At 37.1% G+C, this 25,755-nt stretch overlaps 5 protein-coding genes across 11 annotated transcripts in view; 2 read left to right on the top strand and 3 right to left on the bottom strand.

Moving 5' to 3' along the window:
- The first annotated feature begins 124 nt into the window (after positions 1 to 124).
- LOC124407668 (peptidyl-prolyl cis-trans isomerase-like 3) lies at positions 125 to 1,386 on the top strand. The gene is made up of 4 exons (XM_046884052.1): positions 125 to 268; positions 355 to 429; positions 759 to 1,039; positions 1,142 to 1,386. Exons 1-4 carry the CDS (start codon positions 266 to 268, stop codon positions 1,266 to 1,268), a joined length of 486 nt encoding a protein of 161 aa, XP_046740008.1. The 5' UTR covers positions 125 to 265; the 3' UTR covers positions 1,269 to 1,386.
- On the bottom strand, positions 1,163 to 9,339 carry LOC124407662 (sarcosine dehydrogenase, mitochondrial). 5 transcript variants are annotated; one of them, XM_046884034.1, is made up of 16 exons: positions 9,060 to 9,339; positions 6,990 to 7,176; positions 6,528 to 6,648; positions 6,157 to 6,410; positions 5,402 to 5,614; positions 4,993 to 5,322; positions 4,761 to 4,923; positions 4,449 to 4,596; positions 4,219 to 4,357; positions 3,843 to 4,040; positions 3,396 to 3,663; positions 2,916 to 3,045; positions 2,538 to 2,794; positions 2,207 to 2,369; positions 1,976 to 2,083; positions 1,321 to 1,895 (listed from the first exon to the last, which is right to left on the bottom strand). In XM_046884034.1, exons 2-16 carry the CDS (start codon positions 7,095 to 7,097, stop codon positions 1,739 to 1,741), a joined length of 2,757 nt encoding a protein of 918 aa, XP_046739990.1. In that variant the 5' UTR covers positions 7,098 to 7,176; positions 9,060 to 9,339; the 3' UTR covers positions 1,321 to 1,738. The 5 variants fall into 5 exon arrangements, with proteins under 5 accessions (XP_046739992.1, XP_046739990.1, XP_046739994.1 ...); XM_046884036.1 differs by lacking the exons at positions 1,321 to 1,895; positions 1,976 to 2,083; positions 9,060 to 9,339 and adding an exon at positions 1,163 to 1,294 and having other exon boundaries at positions 2,285 to 2,369; XM_046884038.1 differs by lacking the exons at positions 6,528 to 6,648; positions 6,990 to 7,176 and having other exon boundaries at positions 9,060 to 9,336.
- Positions 1,905 to 25,755, bottom strand: part of LOC124407660 (E3 ubiquitin-protein ligase HERC2) — a 26,109-nt gene continuing 2,258 nt past the window's right edge. The window contains exons 1-10 of one of the 3 annotated variants that reach the window (XR_006929334.1): positions 14,879 to 24,334; positions 14,446 to 14,769; positions 14,062 to 14,371; positions 13,216 to 13,937; positions 12,848 to 13,042; positions 12,510 to 12,753; positions 12,140 to 12,363; positions 11,864 to 12,018; positions 10,810 to 11,545; positions 1,905 to 1,916 (exon numbers count right to left, since the gene is read on the bottom strand). Coding sequence is in view for 1 of the 3 variants with exons in the window: in XM_046884018.1 (XP_046739974.1) it covers positions 11,312 to 11,545; positions 11,864 to 12,018; positions 12,140 to 12,363; positions 12,510 to 12,753; positions 12,848 to 13,042; positions 13,216 to 13,937; positions 14,062 to 14,371; positions 14,446 to 14,769; positions 14,879 to 25,728 (13,258 nt within the window). In the remaining 2 variants the exon portion in view is untranslated. Of the gene's footprint in view, positions 1,917 to 7,407; positions 7,420 to 10,589; positions 11,546 to 11,863; positions 12,019 to 12,139; positions 12,364 to 12,509; positions 12,754 to 12,847; positions 13,043 to 13,215; positions 13,938 to 14,061; positions 14,372 to 14,445; positions 14,770 to 14,878; positions 25,729 to 25,755 lie in introns of those variants that run through there. The other 2 variants (XR_006929333.1, XM_046884018.1) reach the window with 2 other exon arrangements.
- Positions 22,271 to 25,755, bottom strand: part of LOC124407665 (multifunctional protein ADE2) — a 12,408-nt gene continuing 8,923 nt past the window's right edge. Inside the window, exon 8 of the mRNA XM_046884047.1 lies at positions 22,271 to 22,315. Within this exon, the coding sequence (XP_046740003.1) occupies positions 22,286 to 22,315 (30 nt within the window). The 3' untranslated portion in view covers positions 22,271 to 22,285. The remainder of the gene's footprint in view (positions 22,316 to 25,755) is intronic.
- Positions 25,482 to 25,755, top strand: part of LOC124407663 (amidophosphoribosyltransferase-like) — a 15,810-nt gene continuing 15,536 nt past the window's right edge. The window contains exon 1 of the mRNA XM_046884041.1: positions 25,482 to 25,486. The gene's annotated coding sequence lies outside the window, so the exon portion shown is untranslated. The remainder of the gene's footprint in view (positions 25,487 to 25,755) is intronic.

Below are 25,755 nucleotides of genomic sequence, written 5' to 3'. Positions count from 1 at the left end.
TGACCGCAATTCATAATATAATTAACATTCTTATTTATTAAATACGCATACATTTATTTGTTGGCTATTTATAATTATGATTACAATTCTGAGTCGCAAATTTGACTAGGCGACTCTCATCGCTCTCACACTACTCATGTGCGATGGTGACAAAAAATACAATATGGCTGATATTTGACGTCTCTTCTGATCACACTATAATATTGAGCGTGATCCGTTTTTGATTTCGATTTGTTATGCATTTATCGACCTATCCACGCTTAAAATGGTTATAAACTCTCTATCTTATCTCCTTTTGACGTTTACTAAAAGTACACCTTTTTTTCTCACACATTTGTTTTTCTCATATTTCAGAGCGTGACGTTACACACTGATGTAGGTGATATAAAAATTGAAACATTTTGCGAACTATGCCCGAAAACATGCGAGGTAAGTAGGTATGACAAATTTTTTTAAATCTTCTATTGATAAATCTCTTACCATTAACTAAATATTCAATTACATTCCTTTCACTGGGACACTTATTCTTCATTGATTGAATGAAGCAGTGACAACCGAAAGGCATATTTTCGTCTCTCTATCTAACCTATAGGTTAAAAGCTATAAATAATCTAAAAATGATATGTTGCTTCAAATTATAATTAGTCATCACGCGTTTTAGCATCACAATCAATAATGAAAAATTCCAATTACTTATTGGCAAGAATATAGTTCTATTATCTCTTATATGTGCTCTAAATATTTTTCTGATTCTCCAGAATTTTTTGGCATTGTGCGCAAGCGACTACTACAACGGGTGTTTATTTCATCGAAACATCAAGGGCTTTATAGTTCAAACGGGTGACCCAACACATACTGGAAAAGGTGGTACTTCAATTTGGAATCGTAAATTTGAGGACGAATTTAAAGAGGATTTGAAACATAATGCAAGAGGCCTCGTATCAATGGCTAACAATGGACCCAACTCTAATGGAAGTCAATTTTTTATAACATACGGACCTCAGCCACATCTGGACTTAAAATATACCTTATTCGGAAAGTAAGTATGGAAAAACATTTTATGTTAGTAAATTGAGGAAATATTTTAACGGCTCTCCTCACTGATGGTAAACCAGAATTCTTAATTTCATACATTTTTCAGGGTGATTGATGGACTTGATGCTCTTGACGAGTTGGAAAAATTGCCCACTAATCTAAAAAATTTTAAGCCACTGACTGAGATACGAATCAATCGCATAACAATCCATGCCAATCCACTCGCAGGATGATTCAACTTTACCAAATGACGTAGAATGGGTTTCCAATTTTTATTGTGGCTTAGGTGCACGAAGCTTCGTGGCTTTGATAATTGTTGAATGATACTTTTTTTTCAAAATATTTATTTGAGTAAATGTGTTTAAAATAATTTTGAATAAAAATGTGTTAAAAACTAATTCAGACAACTGCTGTTCTCATAAATTTGATCACAATTCATCACCACTTTTCTTGCTCTTTTCCTGTAACTACTATGCATTCACGTTAATTCACAGCCTGCCAACTTCCACATGCTGTCTGTATTACACAGTAATAGCATGTACGGTTTTACATTTTTGCTACAGATGGATTTAATGCTGAGCTTATCTTTTGGTGTAATTTAGTTGATTTTGTGTGAAACAGTGGAAAATAATTTAATTACATCAGTTCTCAGTCAAGGCTAAAATTGTAATGAATAATTACGAAAGAATAATTTTTATGTATTTTAATCATATATATCATATAGTCTTTTATTTTCTGGATCGAACGGACTGTGTATATGTAGTTTGGCTGGATACTTGTATCCCATAATTTCAATTTCGTAGTTTCCAGATTCCAAGTAATGTTTCGTTACGTTCTCGCCTTCAGGATGTGTTACATATCTTGAAAATAATTATAAGTATCTTTATTTGGTGTTGTTATTCAGATCATTATAGTTTACAATGGAATGGTTTGCACTTACCCTTGTCCAATACTGTTTTCAAGTGCAAAAGCATATTCGCCTCTCCTTAAGTATCCAACATTTCTGCCATTTCTGTAAATTGCTTCCAAACCCCACAAAGGAATTTGCCTAAAAAATTAAAACTTGTTAAACGACTTGTCACTACAACAATAATAAAAATATTTGAGTAACATTTCTTCTATAATAATATAACCTGAGATCTAGCTTATATGATTTTAAAATTGTTATTACTCGTCTATGAGAAAATATGCCATTTTCCTCTTTACTCCATTTTTTCTAACATAATCTATTTTCCTCTTCCCAAGGTAGTCTCCAGATTTCCGACAGACAAAGCCTAGACCTGCTTCAATGGGATTGTCATCCATCCTGAGATCTGAGTGCCATAAGTGATAGCCTGAACCACAATGTAAAGGTATGCATTATTCGGCGCATTCTTCAGAGCATTGTAAGGCTACTTGTTTAAACCGATCTAAGAATGTAACTAAATAACTATCATTGAAGATCAATTTTCATATAATTTATACATGTATTAATTAGACATTGAGTGGTAAAAGAAGATTACCTTTTTCACTACTGAGACTGTATAGTGCTCTGTACCCAGCTAATTTCATTTTATAAGCTTTTCCAGCTTCCATTACTGCGTGATAAACTTCCGTGCATACCGGCAATGGGATGTGTAACTCAAACCCAAGCTCTCCTACGAAACTTAGCCTTATTACACGCACTGAATTTCCCTTGATTTTTAAAAGCTTTGAGGTCGAGAATGGAAAAGCTGTATCTGATATATCCTCATCCACAATACTTTCCAATATTTTGCGACTAAAATATTATAATATATTAAGGACTACTTTATGTTAAGAATATTGATTGCAATTTCATTTTGATCAATTACTTATTGTTCTTACGGTATACAAGTATTTACGTATTTGAACATACATACCTCTTTTTCCCCTGTATAGCGAGAACACCAATTTGTTTTGTAGCATCGTGCAAAGTGACCTCAAACCCTTTCTTTTTTACCACTTGATTCATGTGCACCCATGTTTGATATCCAGACATACCACCAGCCACTGTAATGGAATTATTTATTTCAATTCAAGTCATGTCATTTATGTCTGTCCCCATGTATGTTATATATCTCAGTACAAAGAATAAGCTTGCAAAAACTAATCTTACAGTGAAAATTTTCAGTACACCCGACTGCTTTGCTTTGCACCCCATACTTTGGTTACATAAGCCAATTTCTTTACGTTGCTAATCATTAGTATTATTGTATTTTCAAATTTGAAAGATTCAAATTAGTAACAAACAAAAGTAACAATCAATAATTTGTGTATTCTGAACTGCATGAACATAACAAACTTCCGTTGATAAATTACTGGCAGAAATATTAAAGCAAATAATATTTAAATATATATACCGATAAGAAATCCTTTTCCTTTAAGAATTGGATCCACTACAGTTCCAGTTCCACCTTCTATACATGTAACAGTACAGTCTGCTTCGACACCACCGTGTTTGTTAAGCATACAAGTATAGGTAGTCTTGTTTACTTCACGATTAGTGTTAGCTGTAAATAGATAATCAACAGCCTTCTCAGCTTCTGGTCCACAAAGGTAGAATTTTCCGAAATATGACAGATTAAACAATACCGCATTGTTTCTACATGCCAGAGCTTCGTCTCTGATCTATAAAATATAATTATTTAGTGAATGTGCATTTTAATTATATATTTAATCTATTTTTGATAATTAACTAGTAATCAAATTAATAAGTTTTTCATCAATTATGAATTTAATGAGACACAAAAAGATACGAATTATTTGAAGTACAATCATTATTCTGAAAGCTAATATTATACACTCACAATTCGATGGTGTTCTGGAAAATTGAATGTATAATCTTGTTGAAGCAACTTGCTATATTTATCATTCTCATTCTTCGGTGAACCATAACTTCCATAATAATCATATGGTGGAATTTGCACGGTCCCTTCAGAGAGAAACCACCCTGGTCTTTCCCATCCTTGCCGTTCTTCCATGACTGCACCTTCTTTTAATAGAACCTATGTACAAATATTATTTGTAAGAATTCAAGTCATAATACAATTACAATTTTCGCTCATGCGTAACTGAGTACAAACTATTGCATATCAAATCTTTTCAGAATTATGTTGTTTATACAGTAAAAAAAGTATGCAATCTATTTTTAAAATAAGTTTAGAATAGTGAAGAATATCTTACCTCATGAAATGGATCTTTATTCATATTTCGTCCACTCAGATATTCATCATGGGGAAAAACTATACTATAATTTTTTGCATATGCTTCATGAGACCTCTCATTTGCCCAAAGAGAATCACTTGTTTGCTCTGGCGTAAATCTACAAACGATGATTAAGAGGTTGCAATATTTTTTTGGATTTTTTCGAAAGTTTTTACACTCATTGTCAGTTCCAGTAGCATTTTAATCACCTTCTAATATCATAGCTGTACATGTGTTTATCTGGTCGTCCATGAATTATCCACTTTGCTATTTGATCCCCACAACCACCTCCCAGCATCATTCCAGCACTGTTGTAACCACAGCTGTGGAAAAATCCCATACATCTGGGATCCTCTCCTAAAATCATGGTTTGTTAACATTTCATTTACTATAATAAAATTTAAATACATCGTAGACATAGAAGAAATTTAAAATGTCCATTTGAAAAATAAAAGCAAGTCTCATTGTTTGAAACTTCACTAGGATAAAATATTATGTTTAAAAATTCTTGATTAACTCACCTAAAATGGGTTTGTGGTCTGGAGTGAAACTCTCAGGTCCACATACAGTACTCCTTATGCCTGCCGTTGAAAATTGAGGAACTAGTTCCGTAGCTCCATCAATGTGTGTGCTAAATACATTCCAGTCTAACTCGTACAATCCGAAGTTGAAATCGTTTGGAACCTTAAAGGAATGACAATTCTATATATGGATATAGTTCATATAAAATTATAGTATAGTTATAGAACTTACGGATTGCAAAATAATAGGGTTTGGCTCATAGCCTCCCATGCATAGAGATGAGCCTTGTATTCTAAAGTACATGTTTCTATCGTGATCCCTTATATTTGGACAATTCTGTACACCCTCAATAGGTTCGCTAACAACATAAGCGTGTTTCATTGGAATTAAAGGTATCTGGAGGCCAGCCATTTTAGATATGCTTCTTGACCAAACTCCTGCAGCATTCAGTACGCAGTTCGTTTTTATAATACCATATGGTGTTTCCACACCGACAATTTGCGAGGAGCCTAATTGTGTTTCTTTTTTCAGTATTCTAGTTACCGGACAATCTTGTACTACCTGCAATTTGATGAATAAAATAGGCGGCGTTCTGCAAATGTTAATATTGCTTCACGCATTAAATGTGAGAGTATCTTACCTTGGCACCGTGTTCCTTGGCATATTTTGTTAATGCATTGCACAGCATCGCAGGGTCGACCACACCATCTCCTGGAGTGTATAGCGCCCCATAAAATGCTTGCTCGTTTAAGAGGGGAAAAATCTGACGTGCCTCTCCCGGAGACACTAGATGTGAATCTATACCAAAAGCTTTTCCTGCTGTTGCCAATCTCTTATACTCATCCATTCTTATCTACAAATTACATCAATACTCATATCATTGATTTACTTTCGGTTCCGTAATTGATCAAATATTCAACTGTTGATAAATAAAACGTAGTACAGTAAAACGGTGCAAGTACCAAAATATGGAAAATACGTTTTTCTTCGTAAAAAAAATCATACGCACGTCTTCGCAAAACGATATGGCTGACAAAAATTTATTCGCAAAGCTATAAAAAGTTGGCACGACAGAATGGTTAAGTGCCATCATTATAATGTTTCAGGGGATCAAAAAACTGTCCCAAAAATTGATTGATTCATTTAAAACAAAAACCAAAAAGTACTTATACTTACATATACTTATATACTTATACATTACATTATCTCGGGGTTTAGTCCATTTGATAGAGCTTAAAAAACTGTAAAACATTCTTTTTGATCTTTTTTAAAATTAATGAATCATATGTTGGCACAGTTTTTTTGCTCTTCTGAAAAATCATAATGATGCCATTTATACCGTTTTGCCATGCCACCCTTCATTAATTATGGTAACAAAAATCTAAAATTACCAACATCAGAATTAGCAATATACAGCCCGCCATTATTAATCCATCCAGGGTTTAATCCGGTTTCTGCTTCTAAACGCATTAGCAATTCTCTTGTGGTGTGCAATAATTGCATTTCCACATCGTTTGGTCTCAGTCGCCAAATCAAACCTGCAGTATGCCATGTTGTTCCAGCTGTTAATTTGGCTCGTTCCAAAAGTATTGCGCTGACTCCATATTTTGCCAAGTGGTAAAGAGCATTGCAACCTGCACTACCTCCACCTTTTAAATAATTGCATAATTGTTATTGCGTGTGAATAATTCAAGTAACAGTTTTGAATTTGTGCGACGTACATGTGTAACTCATTCAAAAATAATATATTACATAATTAAGAATACCTATCACTACTACATCTGCAAATCCAGGAACATTTATTGTTTGGTTACATGTACTATTTTCTTCTGTGGGTTTGGTCAGCAATGTTCTCTTACCGTCAATGATTGTTTTTCTGTTTCCCAGCTAAAAAATGCAGCTAATGAATCTGTGATTTAAATTCTTATCATTTGCTAGTATATGGAATACATGAATTTCACATCAGTTAACAAAATACCATTTGAATTCATAATACCACAGTACATTTTCTATCAGTTAAAATATTCTCCATCAATGCACTGATCCATGCAATATTTCTGCAATGTTTGAATGAACTTCGTTGATCAAATTCAGGTAGAAATTGACGACTGTTTATTCCTCAATAAAAATAAATTTAAACAGTAAAAATAAATTTAAACAATAAATATATCAGACTTAAGTTGCATTATAAACGAATCAATTATTTGAATAAATATTTTAATTCATACCTTAAATGCCGCTAAGCGGATCATGTTTTCGGTTTTACTGATCAATGTCTTGAATTTTGTGCGTGACTGACCGCCAGCTTCAGAACAAACTGTTTTGACTAAAGTCATAACGGATCATCTATTTTGTACAATTTCTTATCTGAGGCTACGCTTCATCACTCTCTGTTTCTTCACATAATACGTCACTCTACAACACATGAACCAACATTACAGAATACTGGCATTTGGAGATGAATTGCTGATAACTCGACTTCATTAAAAATCGAGAGCTGAAATTATTAAAATGCTGCAAATGTGTAGTTAGCTTGCTTATCACAAGTTAATTTTAGATTAAGTATCATGAAGAGGAGCTACTGTCTACACTGCCAAGTTACAATTGGTAGATAGTGATATTTTTGAAAGAAGATGAATTTCTTTGAATTAAAATAAACTGTAATAAAAATTAATTTCGAATTGTATTTTTTTTTGATCCAGAGATGACAAAACTTTCTGAAAAATAAAAATTGTGAAGCTGGTATTCAATTGTATAAAGCTGGAATATTCCTAAATGTATACCGCATTTATTTCTGTATTTAGTTCTTATGAATGCAACTGTGTTGCAATCAACAGGGTTGATATTTTGATGTTCAACGAGCACAATGATAATTTCTTAGCAAGTCATATGTGTGTTACAGGAGCAATAATGTTATCATCTAATTCCTTTTCCTTTGCCGGAGAAATCAGTTATGGTTCGTTATCACGTATACTAGGACCACTATTAGTAATTCATAACACTTACTGTCTACAGCTGAAAATATTGGATAAGATAATACATGAATGTATAATATGTACAATGGCCAGACCATATTGTCTTAGCACTGTCGTCATTTCTTTGATTATGATGCTAATGTTCTCCACAGTTCAATAATACTAAAGTTCAGCTGTTTACAAATTCGAAGTTCATCAACTACGTTTTTTATTTATTACCGAAATTGTAAATAAAATAAAATATTAAATCACTAATGTGCGGATATTGTATTGAACTATTTTATTTTTCTAGCACTCTTACAAATTGATGTTACAAATAAACGCTCCATTGAAAGTATCACATCATTTATAATGCAATAACGTCAATATTTTTTCTGTAATCAACTGATACTGTGATCACATATGTACGTAAGCACTTTCGACGTACTTAAATACGTATTTTCTAAAAACAATCTTGCAAAGTATGCCAAAGTGCAGAGATTCTATGGATATTTAGATATTTCAAATTCAAAAATTTCGCTTAGGACCAGTTTTGAAGGCGCGAATTTTGAAACACGCGATCCAGTATGTCAATTAACGCTATATGTATCGAAACTTTAGACGAATACTTAATTCGTTCGTAAGAACTTTACCAAGAAAACATATTTGCATTGGGCAGTTTACTTTAATACAAAAGAGTCTCCCACAGCTCGATGTTTTGTAATTTATGATATATCTACCAAATTTATTATATTATTATTTTACTGCAGTTTCGCGATCGGTCGGCTTGACAATTTGGAATTTTCTCTAACTCCGCATAGTGTTTGATTTACACGATCGCTCTTTCAGTGACACGACAATTTTCAACGACAAAACCCGATAAGATTCAAGCGTATGCTTAAAATACGAACTAAGCGGTGTCTCGAACTCTTACTTGTGCATGCATGGGCATACTCAATGATGAACGCGCTGCACGGGCGCAGCTAAAGTGTTTGAAAGATGTGACAAAGGTCACGTATCTCGTCCCATATACTATAATTCTCGCAATAGATCCGAGACTACATCTACGGCAATTGTGTTCAATTATATTTTACGAACTACTTATATCTAACTATCTTTTTTGATAATCGTTGTGATATATTCCTGATTCTTGTGTCTTGTAATAATTATGCAGAATTTCATGAACTTATCTGTATTATTGACCAACGCTATTGACGCAACGGTGATTGTTTATTGAAATATTACTCCGAAATATTTTTATATTCAGCTGTACGCCTCTAATTTAACGATCAAATTATTTCTATCATAATTCTAATAGAAAACAAGGTACTATTTAATTCTTACCCTGCAGTTGCCTCTACACTGTTGTATATGTTATTATGACACGTGCGTTTCAAGAACGATTTTACAATTTGAACATGTATTCCTCACAGCACGGTGGTACAATACGCACTGTGTATTGGGTTACTGTAAAAACATAGCAGGCGACCTTGGGAAGAGAGAAGTTGATCCTCTATCTGCATATAGTGCCATGGGAACAGCTATTAGAGATATGAAAAGATGCTTTGAAAATTGTATATGCAAAAACCCCGTTATATTATAACACGGTATTTAATGACACAAAATTTCGCTTCAATTTTATGAAAGTCTCATTTCATTTTCAAAGAGTTTCTCATCTTAATATTTATTCGATTTCTATCAAATTTCGTGCGGCGGTTTAATTTTAATAATATTATCGATCGTTCCAATTCGATAATTTATTGAATTTCGCGGCGAACGTATATTTATAATAATAAGTCGGTCAAACGTCAGAATGATTACCATACTGATCTCAATTTCGAAATGCCATCACTCGTAAACATGAAGAATGCTATCGCATTATAAGATATCATGTAAAGCTGATTAATTTCTAAGCAAAAACTAGCAATATAATTAATAAAACAACATTTTGCACAGAAATAAACACTCAGGCAAAAACTGTTCAAAATGAAAATAACTTATCCAGTATTGATCGTTTATGAAGTAATGGGTTTACCTTCAATTATATGTAAAAGTCCCATACCTACTTGGTATTCTAATATTATATCATTTATTTTTTTTGTGCAACATAACACAATAATCTTAACATATCCCAATGAAAAACTGTTTTCATTTCCAAATAATACATAGTACACGTTATAAAGCAAAAGTTCCTTAATAGAGCAAAAAATTTGAGACAAATCTTTCATAAACGTGGACCAAGAATTGGTTAATATAAAGGTAACTTCCAGAAAAAGCCTGTCACATTACCAGTTGAATAAATATAGGTGCAACTTTAAGGATAATTTTTGCGAAATACGTTTTAATACACGATCTGCACGCCAATTTACGAATCAATATTTCCAGATTGGTAAAGTTTTAACATCATTTTCGAAACACCAGTCTCTGTATAGTGAGTTGGAAGAATAATGGTAACACTCAGTAGGTAAAAGATTTTATAAACAAAACAAAAATTGAAAGAACAATTTATTTTTCTTTGTAGCTCCCCCAATTTTTTTTTTGGAAACAATATCCGCGGGTTATCTAAAACTCTTGACACTCAAATTCAAAGTTTTCCAAAGAAAATGTAAGGACTGGAGTATTTCAAGATATGAGTGTGTGTATGTGTGTGTGGCGCGCGCGCGTGCGTGCGTGCGTGTGTGTGTGAGTCGATGCATATATTATATAGCAATAGCAGAAGTTATAGCTTTAGTTTTTTTACAATATTTGCTGATTTTTAAAAAATAGGTAACAAAAGTAATACAAATATGCATAAGGCTCACTTATTCCTGTTCAACTTATTTTTGCTATTCTTGTCCAAAAAATAAGTCTATTTTCACAGTTTATGTAGTATTATCCAGAATTTATTCTCTACCTTAACTTGTTTCTAATTAGAGCATGTGACTAGTATTTTAAATTGAAAATACATCATCCAGAAAATAATAATCACTAGTTTCTATCATCGAGTTTCAACGTCTGACAAGCTGATTTGCGAGATCAACATAATTTTTTAACTAATCAGCAATCATAAGTCACTGTCTATAACATCATCATATTTCAACATGAAAAATCATACGTATACAAAACAATAAACCGAGTGTCATAATAATGTAGATCAGAGCTCGTTAGTGTTAAATACATATTCATAGTATTTTCAGAAGTAACATTAGATCATCTTACTCTCTGCACAGTATGTACAAGACATTCGTCTGTTCGTACGAAGGAATCACATTGAATTATCAGACGATTAAAAGTAAATTAAGCGGATTGTGAAATACATACTCAAACACCTGAAGTTCTTCAAAGTTTTCACTATTCTGTCTAAAATGCAGTGTACGTTGGATGAAATTTAAAATTCACGAATGCCTTGTACTTCCACATACATTCAATATATCACAAATAATTTTACTTACTAGAGTACAACATGAAAAATAATTTCTAAGACCTCAATCGAATATAATAAATATTGAAATAAATCATTTCTTCTCCAAATTGTTATCATTGCACAACATTCCAACTTTATTTAAGCTTTTCACGTTATACTATACTTAGGATCACGTAAATTTATCGCTGATGAGTTACAAAGACGTGTGCTCTTCACTACCAATACTATCTGTATCGTCTATGTCTGAATTTGTAGCTGCCTGAACCCGTGCATATTCATCCGTATCGATACTCTTACAAAAATGTATGGCGTATTTCAATTTTTGACGTAATACTGGTTTGCACGAATATCTTGGCATTTTTAATAAAAAGAAACACGTGTAACTTTCTGGAAGGAAATGATCTGGCGGACTGTATTTATCGAGTACCTAAAAATAAAAAATACATGGGTAAGCATTCTGGATACGTATGGATGAAAAAATGTTATAATAACACTAATCGAACTTTTATAATTTGCACTGCTCAAATTGTAGCACAGCGATTTTATAAATTATTTGTAGTTGGATTTGATAAATAAATTATGGTTGAATTTAAATCGTTCAATTTTATACTACAGTTATTTGAGCAATTGGTCATGAAGGTAACTTCTTTCATCATGTCATATCCATAACCGAAATTCTAAAAATGGCAAAAAGTGCATTATAATATGCGACACTTATTATTATATTAGAACTATCCATTCGTACCTGTAAAACAAAGTCTCTTCCTCTGAAATCAGCAATTGTGCGTGGCAGTCTTGTTCGACCCCAGACAAATCGAAGAAATAGTGATCTTTCTTGATTTGAAAACTCCTCCATAACTTCCCAAAACCACTGAATTAGTGGTGCAGTTCCATCTACGCCTAGATTATGAATAGAATTTGTCTTCAGCTCTTTGTAACACTGCCAAATCGGCATTTCAACAGACTGTGACAGCTAGGTGTGAAATTGCTTTGCAATTGCATGCATGTATTCAAACTGTACCTTTGTAAGTTGCCACTGATTTCAACAGGCTAAGCGGAATGTCTGGACTTCCACAAACCATTGTTTCCAACTCTACTCCACTAAATAATGCTAGAAGAGGAACTGGCACTACTTTAGACATTCCTTCCCTCACAGCAGCTATTTGAGTATCAAATTCGTGAAGCCTGTAGTTCAACGCTAATCTGACATATTCGTGTCGATTTTCAGGAGTTATTTTTCGATATCTGTGAAACAAGAGAAAAAAAAATTACCATCTGCCAAAGCCATAAAGATAGACTGCAGTGAATTTTTGGCAAAATAAACTCTTTGATAAACTAAATAAACGATAAGAAACATGGAATACATATCAGATAAAGAACTATGTGTTTACCTATTTGACAATGGTACATCAATGCCAACAGCAGATGGAGTAGAGAATGGCATTTCTAGAGTTTGAAATACTTTTTCATCTGGATCCATGTCTCTGATACATAGTAGTCCAGGAACATAGTCTCTGTCAACTTCGGTGAGATCGGCCGGGGTTAAAGAAATGCCAGCAAGTTGTTTCCACACTGGTTCTGCTAAATTTAAGCTCAGAGGGCTCCCTGTTCTGATGGCGATCCCTATCAATATTCCTGAAAGAATGTTGAGCATATTAAATTTCAAAATTAGAGCTGGTACATGATCTTACGTTAACCATTAGTGAAAGTGTGAGACTGATGAAGTTACCTAAAAATTGGAACATGTTGATATGCAGATCAGATGTAGCCAAAGGGTTCAACAAGAAGCAATCTCTATTAGTTCCATTGTCTTCGCGACCGTTAGGTGTGGGAATAAGCAGTGGCAGTGATCCATTTTGAAGTTCATCACACATTTCTGCAATGCTTTCACTGTACCCTCCTCCACAGTCATCCACACTTTCACCTGTTGATAAATATAAATTGGCTGTTATACTTGGAGAAATTTATAAATAAAGTTACTTTACAGCATAGAATACTAGTAACTGACTCATGCAAAGACAGTAATGTTACATTTCAAATAATCGAAAGTATTGTGAAATTTTTTTTACTATTTATCTATTCTAATTATTTACTCACCAACAAATTTAACTTTCCAAACTCTATGCGGCAGGAATAGAACATCCTGTGTTAGCAGCGGCATCTTAGAAACCATTTGCCCAAATACAGATTTTATCCCGTCAGGTCCAGCAAGACCTCCTTTACTCCTTGCTCTCTTTACTTGAATTCGATTCAATTCAATAACAGGTCCGTATTGTCTGTCTCTGACCATTGTAGCTTGAACGACTTTACGAAATGTAGCTTCCTTAATACTATATACTAGCATTGGCGCTAATTTATTTAATCCAATATGTCCGGTTGTTTGGAACATAGGTAAGGATGGGCAAAGTAATTCAGCAAAATGATGTAATAATACTAATCTATTGTGCAGGGCAGAAAATGGTAGGTCCTTAACAACATCATATTCCATAGGTGTTGTGGCTGGTAGTCGGCTTTGGGGAGCTTTTGTAGTGCTCCAGGCTAAAGTATGGGCGCTACCACATGCAACTCGGGTTATTTTCTTGCCCTGTAAGGCATGAACAAGCCTGGGTCTTTGCAAAGCATTTGTTGTCCCGTCACCTAGTTGCCCCTCATCATTGTCACCCCACGTAAATACCTCTCCTTTATCAGAACATGCTACACAATGTAGAGATCCTGTAGCAATAGAGATAATTTTTTTCCCTTGTAAAGCTGCAACTTTTCGAGGTCTACGGACGTGATCATCTGTACCATGACCCAGACGATGGTAATCTCCTTTTCCCCTGCATAAATGTTATGAATAATGTAACTACATTTTTTATTTTTATTACTTCTACTAAAGACTAGTCATTTTCCGCATTTTTTCGGGAAGATGAATTCATAAATAAGCCTTTTACTCTTAGTTACCATGTGTATACAGCTCCTGATCGTGTTAATGCAACTGAGAACTGGCTGCCACATTCAACTTTAATTACACCTAACCCGGCAAGAGACTCAATTTTCATTGGTACTTTACATCCGTCACTTCCACCTCTACCAAGTTTTCCATAGTCTCCATCACCCCAACTCCAAACATTGTCGTCGTCAGTAACGCAAAGTGTTTGTGCATCCCCACTGCCACAAGCTACGTCAACTACTTTGTATCCCTGTAATGCTGAAACTAATTTTGGTCTTAGCTGGTCATCGCTGTCACCATGGCCCAAGCGCCCATATCTTCCTGAAAATATAATGTTTAAATTATGTTAAATGCAGACATGAGAGGAAACGTCACTACTTGTTAAATTATTATACCTTTTCCCCAAGTATATAGCCAGCCAGCATTAGTTATAGCTGCACTATGGTGACCGCCACAAGCGATATCAACAATTTCCATGCCGAGTAATGACTCAATTAATTTTGGTCTGTCGTAAGATAATTTATTGCCATGTCCTAATTTTCCATCTTCACCCTCACCCCAGGAATAGACATGGCCTTCTGAACTCAAGGCTAAGCTATGCTTTCCTCCAGAATTAACAGCAACTTTCTTGACAAAAACGTGTTGAATTGATTCTAATAATGTCGGGGTCAAAGCAGAGTCTGTTCCACCAATACCCAATCTCCCAACTGCACCATACCCTAAAATTTAAATTTTTATTTGTAGCAGTATAGATAATGTACAGATGGAAATGGATACTTCATATACAGAATATTTTTACTCATTTCCTATTTTGAAGCATTTGCTCACCTGTTGCATAAATTTTACCATCTGCGGTTACTGCCATCAGTGTCTGTTCTCCACCAGCCAGTTGTACAGGTCGCAATGCTGATAAGCTCTCACATGGCGATGGCAATTTTATCTTTGCACCTTCCAAACCCCCTAGTTGCCCTCTATGATTATGCCCCCAACCATAAATGGCTCCAGACCCATCCCATGATAATGTCCAATCTTCGGGTCTTCTATTCAGCCATAACAATAGCTGTTCATCGTGTTCTTGTTTAAAATAATCGTGATTTTCGTGATCTTTTGTAGTACCATCTCCTTCAGTTGTCATCTCATTTATTCTCTTAGTTACCTCAATGCAAAATGGCTTGGGTAGGGGAGTTCTATTTATTAATGATTTTGCTACTCTGGCTGCAAGGCAATATCTTCTGAACCATGACCACTTATGCATTTCGGAACAACATGGCATCGCATCTAGTTCTAAATCACAGGCTAGAGCTATAAGTACTTTGAAAAAATCACTGTGCGTTAGTTGTTTGCCACCTCTTACTGCGGGGTCCTCATACTCGTATTGCCTCAACAAGGCTTGTGGCAAAGAATCCAATAATGTTGATAGTGTGTCTTCTGGTCGAATACCAGGTCCACTTAAATACACAACCTGCAATTTCTTCAATGCCCACATCCTCTGTGGAGCAGTCAAGATACTCAGCTGACTGCATTGCGCTAATGTAGCTGCTAATCTTGTAACAATGTGTCTGTCAGTATTTGATACACTGTTTCCAAGCAAACATTCAGCTAATGCTATGGAAGGTTGAGATAGCACAGCTCTATCTGAACCTAATTCATGCGGCGCCAATGTAGCCAAAACAGGGTGCACAGTAAATCGCCATCCCCATCCGTTCACTGAGCCATCAGAAGAAAATCTCCACCTTAACTCGTCGCCTTGTACTCTAATTTCAGCTGCCCATTCGCTCCACTCTCGGCCAGATTTAATAGCAAGCACACGACCTGTAGCATCCATTATGGTAAGTGGATCGTGTCGTCTCTCCGTTGAGCACTGACGATCAAATTCTACTCTCAGTGCTTCGGCCCCTGGGATTTTTACATTTCCTGTCAATGTGGTGTCATCAATATAAGGATGTGTTGTTTCTTGAACAATAACCTGTGGTGTCATATTCAAAGAGTTAGAATTAGCTGCAGTGTCTTCTAGCTCTGTCACACAAAGTTCCAACAGCATATTGGCTATTTGCCGATTAGAATTTCCCAATGCCACCAATACTGATGAAATTGTTTCCTTCGCACCTTCACAAACTCGATTGGCAACTGCCAACTTTAACAAGTCAACTAACATTCTTGCATCATCCTCAGTTAATGTTGATGTAAATTCGTCCAAACCAGGTTCAGTAGTATGTCCGTCTCCTACAACTTGAGCATTCGACGTTAGTGTGGCAGCTATTACACTCATAGCACTGGTCGACATTTTTGAAGCTTTTGATGATAGGCTTGCTGAACTAGACATAGAAGGGAAAGTTGCTAAAGGGCACTCTTCTGAGTCTGGTGTAGCCCTGGTACTTGAAACAATGTTTGCAACTTCAGCAACATTAGCAGGTGCTTCACCCCCACCTTGGGCTATCTCTCCAACATTTTGGTATACTGTATGACCATGCCCTATGCTAGAGCTCATTGTACCTTCTGGAGGAGTATCTGGACTAGACACCGTTCCACAAGATGCTAGTGTAGTGTGACTGTGTAAAGCGATTACAACAGCTGTTCTTGCCTGCATGATGTGAAGGGCATTTATTACATGCTGCAAGGCTTGCTGTTTAGCAACATTACTCTCCAATGAGAGTATAATGTGTGACAAAGATGGTCGGACGCCCTTTGATGTTGCATTGGTATTCGATTCGTTTGTATCGAAGAAACCAAGGGTTGCTTGACCCAAAGGATCCTTATCAGTTGGAAATGTTACAGGTTCTTGATTACTAGTAGCTGGTTGATCAGTTAAAACCCATGCGACGCTGTGACTAGATCCACAAGCCACTCTGTTCACCTTTGCATCCTCCAAACTGTGTACCATAGAAGGTTTTCTATTAACAATAGTTGTGCCGTTTCCTTGCTGCCCATGGTCGTTATCTCCCCATGCATAAACTTGTCCAGTATCAGTTACTGCTAAACAGTGCAAGGCCCCGACAGCGACATGAACAACTTTCTTGCCACGCAGACCTTCCACAATTGTGGGCTTTCTAATATGATGATCATTTCCATGCCCCAAGCGAAAGTAGTCTCCTTTACCCCACGTCCATACTTCTCCATATTTTGTAAGAGCTAGTGAGAATTGTGCACCACATTCTACTTGTATTACGCCTAAGCCATTCAACCTGTCAATAACTAGAGGTGTATAACATCCATCACTACCACCACGACCCAATTTTCCAAAATCTCCGTCGCCCCAAGAATATACAGACCCATCTTCAGTTAATGCCATTGTTTGCGCATCTCTGCTTCCACAAGCCACTTGAACAACCCTCTGCCCAACCAATGCTTCAACCAATTTAGGCCTGAGTTGAGAATTTGTGTCCCCGTGTCCCAATCTTCCATATTCTCCCAAGCCCCAGGTATATAACTCTCCATTACTAGCAATGGCAGCCGAGTGCCCGGATCCACAGGCTACATCTCTAATTCTTCTAGACTTCAAGGCTTCGATGAGTCTTGGCTTGTGTAGAGACAAGTGGTTACCGTGCCCCAACTTTCCGTCTTCGCCTTCGCCCCATGAGAATACTTTTCCATCCATTGTCAAAGCTAATGCATGTTTACCGCCGGAATGTACTGCAACTTTTTTAATTACGTATTGACTTAAGAATGGTATGGGTCTTGGCTCATACACATTATTATTATCTCCCAATCCAAGCCTACCATTTGTGCCCTCACCACAGGCATACAACTTTCCTTCTTGACTAACAATAAATAGTGTTTTACTGCCGCCTGCAATATGGATTGGTTTTAATTGAGACAAAACCTCACTGTACACTGGGAGCTTGACCTTAGACCCTTTCAAGCCACCGAGTTGGTCTTTGTCATTCAATCCCCACACATAAACAGCCGAATGCTGGTGCATATCTCCTGTGCGCTGAGTTGTGAGTTGTTCTTGAACAGCTTCCCAATCAGATGCCAAAAATGAAACAGATGTTGCTAGCTGGTTTTCAAAAAGCTTCTTTCTACCCACTATATGCAGACCATGTATTTTACAATCGATACCTCCATTGCGACACTGTTTTATTGATATTTCAATGCACGGGTAGTATTCTCTCAAGTCTTGTATTAGAGTGACAATTTTATCGGTATTTCGCACAGTAATTGTTGCAAGTTCCAGTAAACTAGCAAATGAATCTCCGGCACTCACTACGATTAAACATGGCATATAACTACTGTCCTCCGGGTTCACAGTTATTTTCAAAGAATGTATCAAAATTCCAGGTAACATTTCTAGTCGAATCCAATGCTTGCCTTGTGAACCACAACTTTGCCAATATTTGCCAGAACCATCCACTAGTCTGGTAGCCCAAGTTTCACGGGATGAAACATTCAGAGTTCTAATGCATCTAGACCAGTTTTCTATTAATGCTGGTTCAGATAAATCTTGCCGGTGATATCGCCCTGGTTTTCCAGCATAAACTGCTGCGGAACCTGGTTCAGCAATTCTGTTGAAACCGTGTCTGTGCGAGCGTTTTGTATAAAAACAATTTTCACATAGGTTGTAATTTTCACAGGGCTTACATTTAAATCTTGGTCCCGAAATTGGAGACAGATGGCAGGAATCACAAGAGACCGCATGGTGATACGATGGAACTCGCTCCATTTCCGCAGCACATCCAGTCCAACTGCTTTGTTGTGGAAAATCGACAGATACGTCATGCCCATTGTTAATTATCCCAGTAACTACACCTACGCTCTGATGATTAACCGAACCCCATTTGTACTTGGGTATTGCAATCGCTGCTTTAACTCTCACTTTATCTCCAACTTTCAATGCAGGTATACCAGGTAAAGTAGGTGGATGTCCTAAAAGTTCAATGTGAATGAATCTAACCCAATAAGTGCTACCTTTTCGCTGCCATGCAACCTGGACATTTAGGTCATGCAAACCTTCCGGGTCAATTTTCACAACTTGCCCAACATCGCCATAAGCAACTTCTTCATAGCGCTTGCAACAGCGAACAAACATGCCAGCTGTTACATTGTCACGAATGTAAATAGCGTACTCGTCAACTGATAAGAAATCAGCACGCTGCATGTAAGCCTGTGGCGGAGCTGCTCCCACTTCATGAGCCGATGTAGTATCATCTACGTCCTCACTTACAGAAACATCAGAATCTGACAAAGGTTCAACACTTGATATAGTGTCTGTGTCGCTACATCCAGCATCAGGATTTTCAAGGAGCCAGCCTACAACTGTTTCTGGTGTAATGTTTGCTTCTGCAATGCTTAAGCTTTTTATGGCCATTTCAGCACTCTTTTTATGGAAACCCATTTCTATTAACTGTGTTACCAAAGGACTGCTAGGGGGGCAATTCTTTTTTCCACCGCCCTTACAATGTCTCAGTTGACTTGACGTTAATGATGCTAGTGAGCATTCAGATGTGGGAGTTGCAGGTTCTGATGCAAGTCCAGGAAGTTGGATCGGTGTGTGTTTCAATTCAGACGTCAAATACTGTGACACTGCCAGAGCTGCCACTTCCAATTCTTCACGGGTAAATATTGGCTTCAATGGTTGAGGTTTTGTAGCACGAATTAGCATCTCTTGTAGAAGAACAGTATGATCCTCTTCGCTTTCAACAATTGTGCATTTTAAAACTCGTCTTAAAAGAGTTTGATGGGAAAGAAGAGCTTTTCCAGCATTAAGAGCTGCTAATTGCTGTTGCTGAGTGCGAAGCACTGATGCATTAACAACGCCTGCTATAACTGGCATATAACCAGGGCGTTTATCTATGGCACAATGGCCTAAAAGTAAATTGGCCCAAGTCATGAGCAAGTGTTCTGTCATGGGCATTTGATCCACGCGAAAATGATCGTGAATATTCTTCACAGCAGATAATGGAAGTTTCTTTTGTATTCCAGTGTCACGCATTTGTACTAACAACTTGGAATGTTGAGTAACCTTACAAATTATTCCAATTAGTCCTTCAGTCTCAATCATACCTCCAATTCTTGGCTTATTATCCAAACCTCCCACGACCGAAAGCGATGCTATGACAGTTTGTTGAATAGCGAGGCTATTTTCACCATCATTTTCATTCATTTGTATGTGGAACAAAGGTCCGTCATTTAGAAGATCTGAAGCTAAAGCAAGTTTTGCGGTAAGAAATGTATTCAAAGTGGTGTTCCAGCCAGGTAGAGAATGCAAGTTACGAATCAAAGAGATTATTTCTTCAGCTATGGTTGAACTGCGTGCAGCAGTAAGGGATACTCGACTTTTATTCATACGAAGCTCTGTATTCGATCTTACATCAATCATGAGTATAATTTTCCCTAAGAGTTTAAATATCTTGTCTAAAAATGAAATCATTTCTGGATTTTCATCACGCCATGAGGGTAATACAACTTTCAATAATCTAAGTGCCATAATTTGCTTCGGCAGATCTATGTTATTCTTTTCCTCAATCATGCTCAGCAATAAATCAACCCATGGCTGAGTGCTTAAAGCTTTACATACCATTGGTGAATTGGCCACTGCTCTTAGAAGGCCCAGACTAGCCCAAGTTTCATGATGGTCTTTAGCCAATAAAGTTCGCGTGCCCGAGTCCGGCTTATTGGCAGCTGATATAATTTCTCTGATGACAGATGCCAGGAGCTTTATTGCAGAAGGTTGAACTCTGTTGGCTTCTATTCCACAAGAAAGTAAAATAATACGAAGCAGTGCACCAGATGCAGCTTTAAGATACATGGTAGGATGTAGATAATTTATTCCGTCTCTGTGAACCTTGTTCGCATCCAGTGGGGATTCACTATCTGTATCACTATCAGGTGGTGTAGGTGGCTCAGCTAGTTTCAAGTCATATTTGCCCTCCTTGCCCATTCTGTAAGAATTCGTATTTCCATTATCCCATTGCACTCGAATCCAGCCATCTTCGCCTAACTCTCCCACAACTCTACCTTCACCAGGAGGTGGTCCGTCTTGGTCTCCCCACTTCCAATCAACGCCACGCACAACTCGTGTACCAATTTTCATTAATGTAGCTAGTTCTGATCCGTTCAATGTCACTACAGGTGGTTTAGTTTTTTGAACAGAGTCTTCGTAAATAGCAGTAAGTTCCTTAGGTTTCAGCATCGGAGTTGGTAGCGAAGGTCCAATTTGTCTGAGCAGAGTCAAGATACTAGACAGTAATCCAGAATTTATTAATAATCCAATTTCATTAGCATGTTGATATCCGGTCAACATACCTAGAATCGTTAGCAAAAATCTTGCTCTAGGTAATTTTCTGAGCCAGGTATAAGTACCTTGGTTCAAACTACTTTTTCCATCAGCTTTTGATTTATATTTTAGTTCGGTTTGCACAATGTGTTCTCTTAATGTTCTAATTGCCCAAATTGTAACTTCAGATTCTGCCAAAATTATCTTTGATTTTTGGTAAGGAGTCACAAGCTGAATATTGCTCAAACAATGGGAGATGCCTGTATTATTCGTTTTATCATTATAAGTTAGTCCAAGCCATCCGTTAAGCAAAGGGTATTTCACGGATGTTATCAGGTAATCTTTTTTCAACAGTTCTTGTATCATAAAGATTCCCTGCTCTCGCATCTTGACCCGCTGGACTTGACAATACATCGCTCTACGAAGAGTTTCAACATCTCCACCTTCTTCGGTTGTTACAAAATTAATTATACTTGTCATGAGCTCACCAGAGTCAATAGCCAATGGTTGGTATTTAACTTTTTCAGCTATCTGCATTATTACTTTTGTTAAGTCTCCAGTATCATGTGGTTTAGGTGGCATTACTGTAGCAGGCATTCCGCTTTTCGGTGATAAATCTTCATCTGACTTATTTTTTGCATCAGCATTTTGAATAGAAGTATTTACTATATCTTCGGGTTTGGCTGGAGAGTCTTTATTCGATCGTATGTCCGACAGTAATGATTGTACAGCTTTTTTGAATCGTGGAAAAGTATGCAAAAGTTTCAAATCCTGTAGAGCTTTGACTTCGTAGCTCGTAGCTGGTCTAACTTCGTACAATAAGAATCTACACCTTTCTTGTGCTGGTGCACAAACTTCTTTGTAACTTCTATTCTGCAATTGCCTGGATCTGATCAAATTCCACTTCGTTTGATGTATTGCCCTTATCATATCAATCAGAGGTTTAGTCAACTTAATATTTCCATCTGTCACTTCTTGGTCAACCAATGCAATCACTTGATATCCTAGAGCAAGATGTTTTATTATAACTGCCATGAGAAGTCTTCCAATCTCTTCAACTGGATGATCACCGCAAAAATCAACATGAGATAGTAGATTATTCATTTTACTGTATCTATCAACTGCAGATAAAAATGTTTGAACAAAAGTATCTGTTTTATGTGTTTCTGCTAAGGCTTGAACGAATGCAGCTATTCTATCTTCCATTAATCGTTGTGGTTCATCTTTGGTACATATTGGTACTAGTGGTTCGGTAGGGGAATTGGCAGCCGTAGAATTATTACTTCTTGCTTCACCTTTCTCTTCTTCGTATGGATTCGGTGGTTGAAGTATTTGTAATCCCCCTCGTAGAAAATTAGCATTAACCCAAATGCCTGCCTCTTCTTCTGCAGGCTGGATGGATAAGCTTTGGCGCATTTTGTGCGCATGTAAGCCTAAGAGGAAGCTGAGGGATCTTTCCATATCCAATAAGCACGAACAGACATCGGTTTCTTCAATTGTAAACTGTGTGGTATCAGTCTCGGCATGGCAATAGCAGCCCACAAAATATGAGTCCATCATATTTTGAGCTAACTGAGAATGAGGTGTACTTAGAAACATTGCAGTCGCATCTCTACCTGCATACCTTTGCAGCAACTCCGGTGCACATGCGCCCTCATATCTAAAATCCTGAACATCATAAACTTTGTCCTGTATTACTATCCAGAGACCCCCATCCCGATTATGATTCTCCAAATCTGCCCATCTGATTAATGATGGCTCATCATGCACTGGAATTTTATTTCCATGCTGGGGTGCAATTATACCTGGCCACGACAAATCGTCCGCATCGTCTTTTTCCAGGGTTGGGACTAATCTGTTAAATTTGTCCAAAATATCTAGAATAGGAGACAGTACCTCCATCCAATTCATATTACGCAGTAACATGGGGTAATCAACTTGTAGAAGAATCAAGCAAACAATCAATTCTGGGAGTAGAATATTCACAATATCACCTTTCATGATGGATGCTACAAGCGCAAAATTTTTAGTACTGGTAGCAGCAGCTTCATTTGCTAGAGGTAATGTCTCTGTAACATGGTTGCACACTTGGCAAATATACTTTTTCAGAAGTGATTCAGCCCCAAGCATCTCCTGATCCTGGGGATTCTCTGAGCTATTTTCATGAATGCATTGATACAGTTGAGCTATCAGCAGACGCTGAAATCTAAGTAATAAATTTATGCTTGGTGAATTATCAAGTTTAGGAGCATTTTCATTTCTCGAAGATTGTTGTAGGGTTTGAAATTTAGACTGAGTGATACAAGATCCATTTCTTATCAATTGTTTTACTAGTTGGAGCAACGGTATTGTAACATTATGTTTTTCTGAATTGAATTCTTTCGCTTGTTTACTTTCCCCAGTCTTTCCGACACTAGAAACAACAGGGAATTCGCTACCATCCGAAACGTCTGCAACCTCTGCTTTTATTGCTGCTTTTAAAGCAAATTCTAATCCACCATCAGCCATCAAACTTGACACTAATAGATCAGCCATAAACTGTTGCCCTTTATTCGTGTTCGATTGCTCCAATCCACTGGAATTTGGCAAAAGTCCAGACAGCGTTTTTGCACGCTCATTAGCTGTAGGTAACAAAACACTCCATCCTGTTTGTAGAACAGCCTGGGCTGCCTCTTGCATTGTAGCTAATATTCCTGCACTGCTCGCAAGATGAACGCAACGTTGTTTTAATGAATTCAGTAATTGAGTGCTTCCGAGACCAACAGTTTTACTGTCAATGTTATGTGTAATCATTGTGTGTAGCTGTAGCCTTAGTAAATTTAAAGCAGCCACAGCCAAACATTCACGGTCCTGTGTTGGTGGTCTAGTTCCTGGTAAGCCCTCGCAGGATTTAGCCAGTAAAGTATCCAAAAGTTTAAATGTATCTTCGCAAACATCAACAACAAAGGCAACTTTACTTGCTACTGACCACGTTGACCTCATTGACCAAGCAAAACTTTGGGTAGGGCCACAGACTAAGCCAATAACACTCTTTCCAGTTAGTGCTGAACACAAAGTTGGTTCTGGAACTGTAGTACCTAAACCATGATCGATTTGTCCATAATCATTCCTCCCCCAGCCATATACTAATTGATCTTCAGTCAATGCTAGCACATGTACATTTCCAACAGCTAAATTTTTGACCTTCTTGCCTTGCAAGCCTTCAACTAATTTTGGGTATCTAACATGTTCTTCGTTACCATGTCCCAAGCGATAGGTATCACCTTTTCCCCAGGTATAAACTTCTCCATAGGCTGTTAGAGCAGCAGAAAATTGTCCGCCACAAAATATTTTCACAACGTTTATATCCAGCAGCTTATCAACAATTTTAGGTGTTTTAGTTCCATCCGAACCACCTCTGCCTAGTTTCCCATAATCTCCGTCACCCCATGAAAACACAATTCCAGAATCAGTGACGCATAAAGTTTGCGAATCACCACTTCCACAGGCAACATGTACAACCTTGTGACCATTGAGCGCTGTTACCAATGTTGGCACTGAAATATCGTCGCAATTGCCATGTCCCAGTCTTCCATAATTTCCTCTTCCCCAAGTATATAAATCTCCGTTTGCAGAGAGTGCCGCAGAATATGTACTGCCACAAACAACAGACGTGATTTTCTTATCAGTTAAAGCATCTATCACTTTTGGCTCATCATAAGAGGTGTTGTCACCATGTCCCAATCTACCACCATCACCATTACCCCAAGAATATACCAATCCATCTTGAGTCAATGCTAAATAATGTTTACCATCTGAATGCGAAGCAATCATCGCAACAGGCACTTCGGAAAAACCATGGACTCTTTGAAGATACTGTGTATCGGAACCATAGTGCATCATGTAAACTTTTCCATGTGATGATAGAGTCATCAATGCTCTTTCGGAACAACATAGCTGCTTGACTCCTCGTTCCGCAATAGTGTCACAGTAGAACGGCGATGTACCATTTCCTAGTTTTACGCCACCCCAGGCTAAAACTTCTTGATACATTTGAGCTTGATTCTTAGAGAATCCTCCCGAAACAATAGGAGGTAACAAAGGACTAGCTAGGCGACTTAAATGGCTCATTATTATGACTGCAGCTTTCCGCAAATCTACAGCAACTGTATCATCTTCTGGTAGTCTTAAATGTTTTAAAAGAACTTCACAAGGTCCAGGTATGGTATTTTCATTCACGGTATGTCTTGGTTGAGGTATAGCTTCCAGCCGTCGTAATAAAGGAATGAGGGGTGCAGATGTACCAGAAGGCATCACACGGTTATCTTGATGCTTTGTTTTCCCACTGAGATAAAGTAACAGAATAACAGCATCTAGGAGACTCGATAATGTGCCTTTCTGCGTTGCAAGTTCTAGTAATAAGCAGAGTGCCGTATGTTGATCTGAGACTGGAACTGGGCACCATGACTTCCCAGCGATCACGTCCCTGACAAACATAAATTGAGAAAACAAA

The sequence above is a fragment of the Diprion similis genome, chromosome 6 (genome assembly GCF_021155765.1).
Source record: "Diprion similis isolate iyDipSimi1 chromosome 6, iyDipSimi1.1, whole genome shotgun sequence".
Classification (NCBI taxonomy): domain Eukaryota; kingdom Metazoa; phylum Arthropoda; class Insecta; order Hymenoptera; family Diprionidae; genus Diprion; species Diprion similis.
This window is presented reverse-complemented; position numbering and strand designations above follow the sequence as displayed.

Bases quoted from the DNA above. Each gene is read 5' to 3' on its own strand.
- LOC124407668 (XM_046884052.1), top strand. The intron at 430-758 runs GTAAGTAGGTAT...CTGATTCTCCAG, and splicing joins TATGCCCGAAAACATGCGAG to AATTTTTTGGCATTGTGCGC. The intron at 1,040-1,141 runs GTAAGTATGGAA...TACATTTTTCAG, and splicing joins AAATATACCTTATTCGGAAA to GGTGATTGATGGACTTGATG.
- LOC124407662 (XM_046884034.1), bottom strand. From the start codon at position 7,097: ATGACTTTAGTCAAAACAGTTTGTTCTGAAGCTGGCGGTCAGTCACGC. The intron at 2,084-2,206 runs GTAATAACAATT...TTAATTTTTTAG, and splicing joins GCATATTTTCTCATAGACGA to GCAAATTCCTTTGTGGGGTT. The intron at 1,896-1,975 runs GTAAGTGCAAAC...ATTATTTTCAAG, and splicing joins GAAAACAGTATTGGACAAGG to ATATGTAACACATCCTGAAG.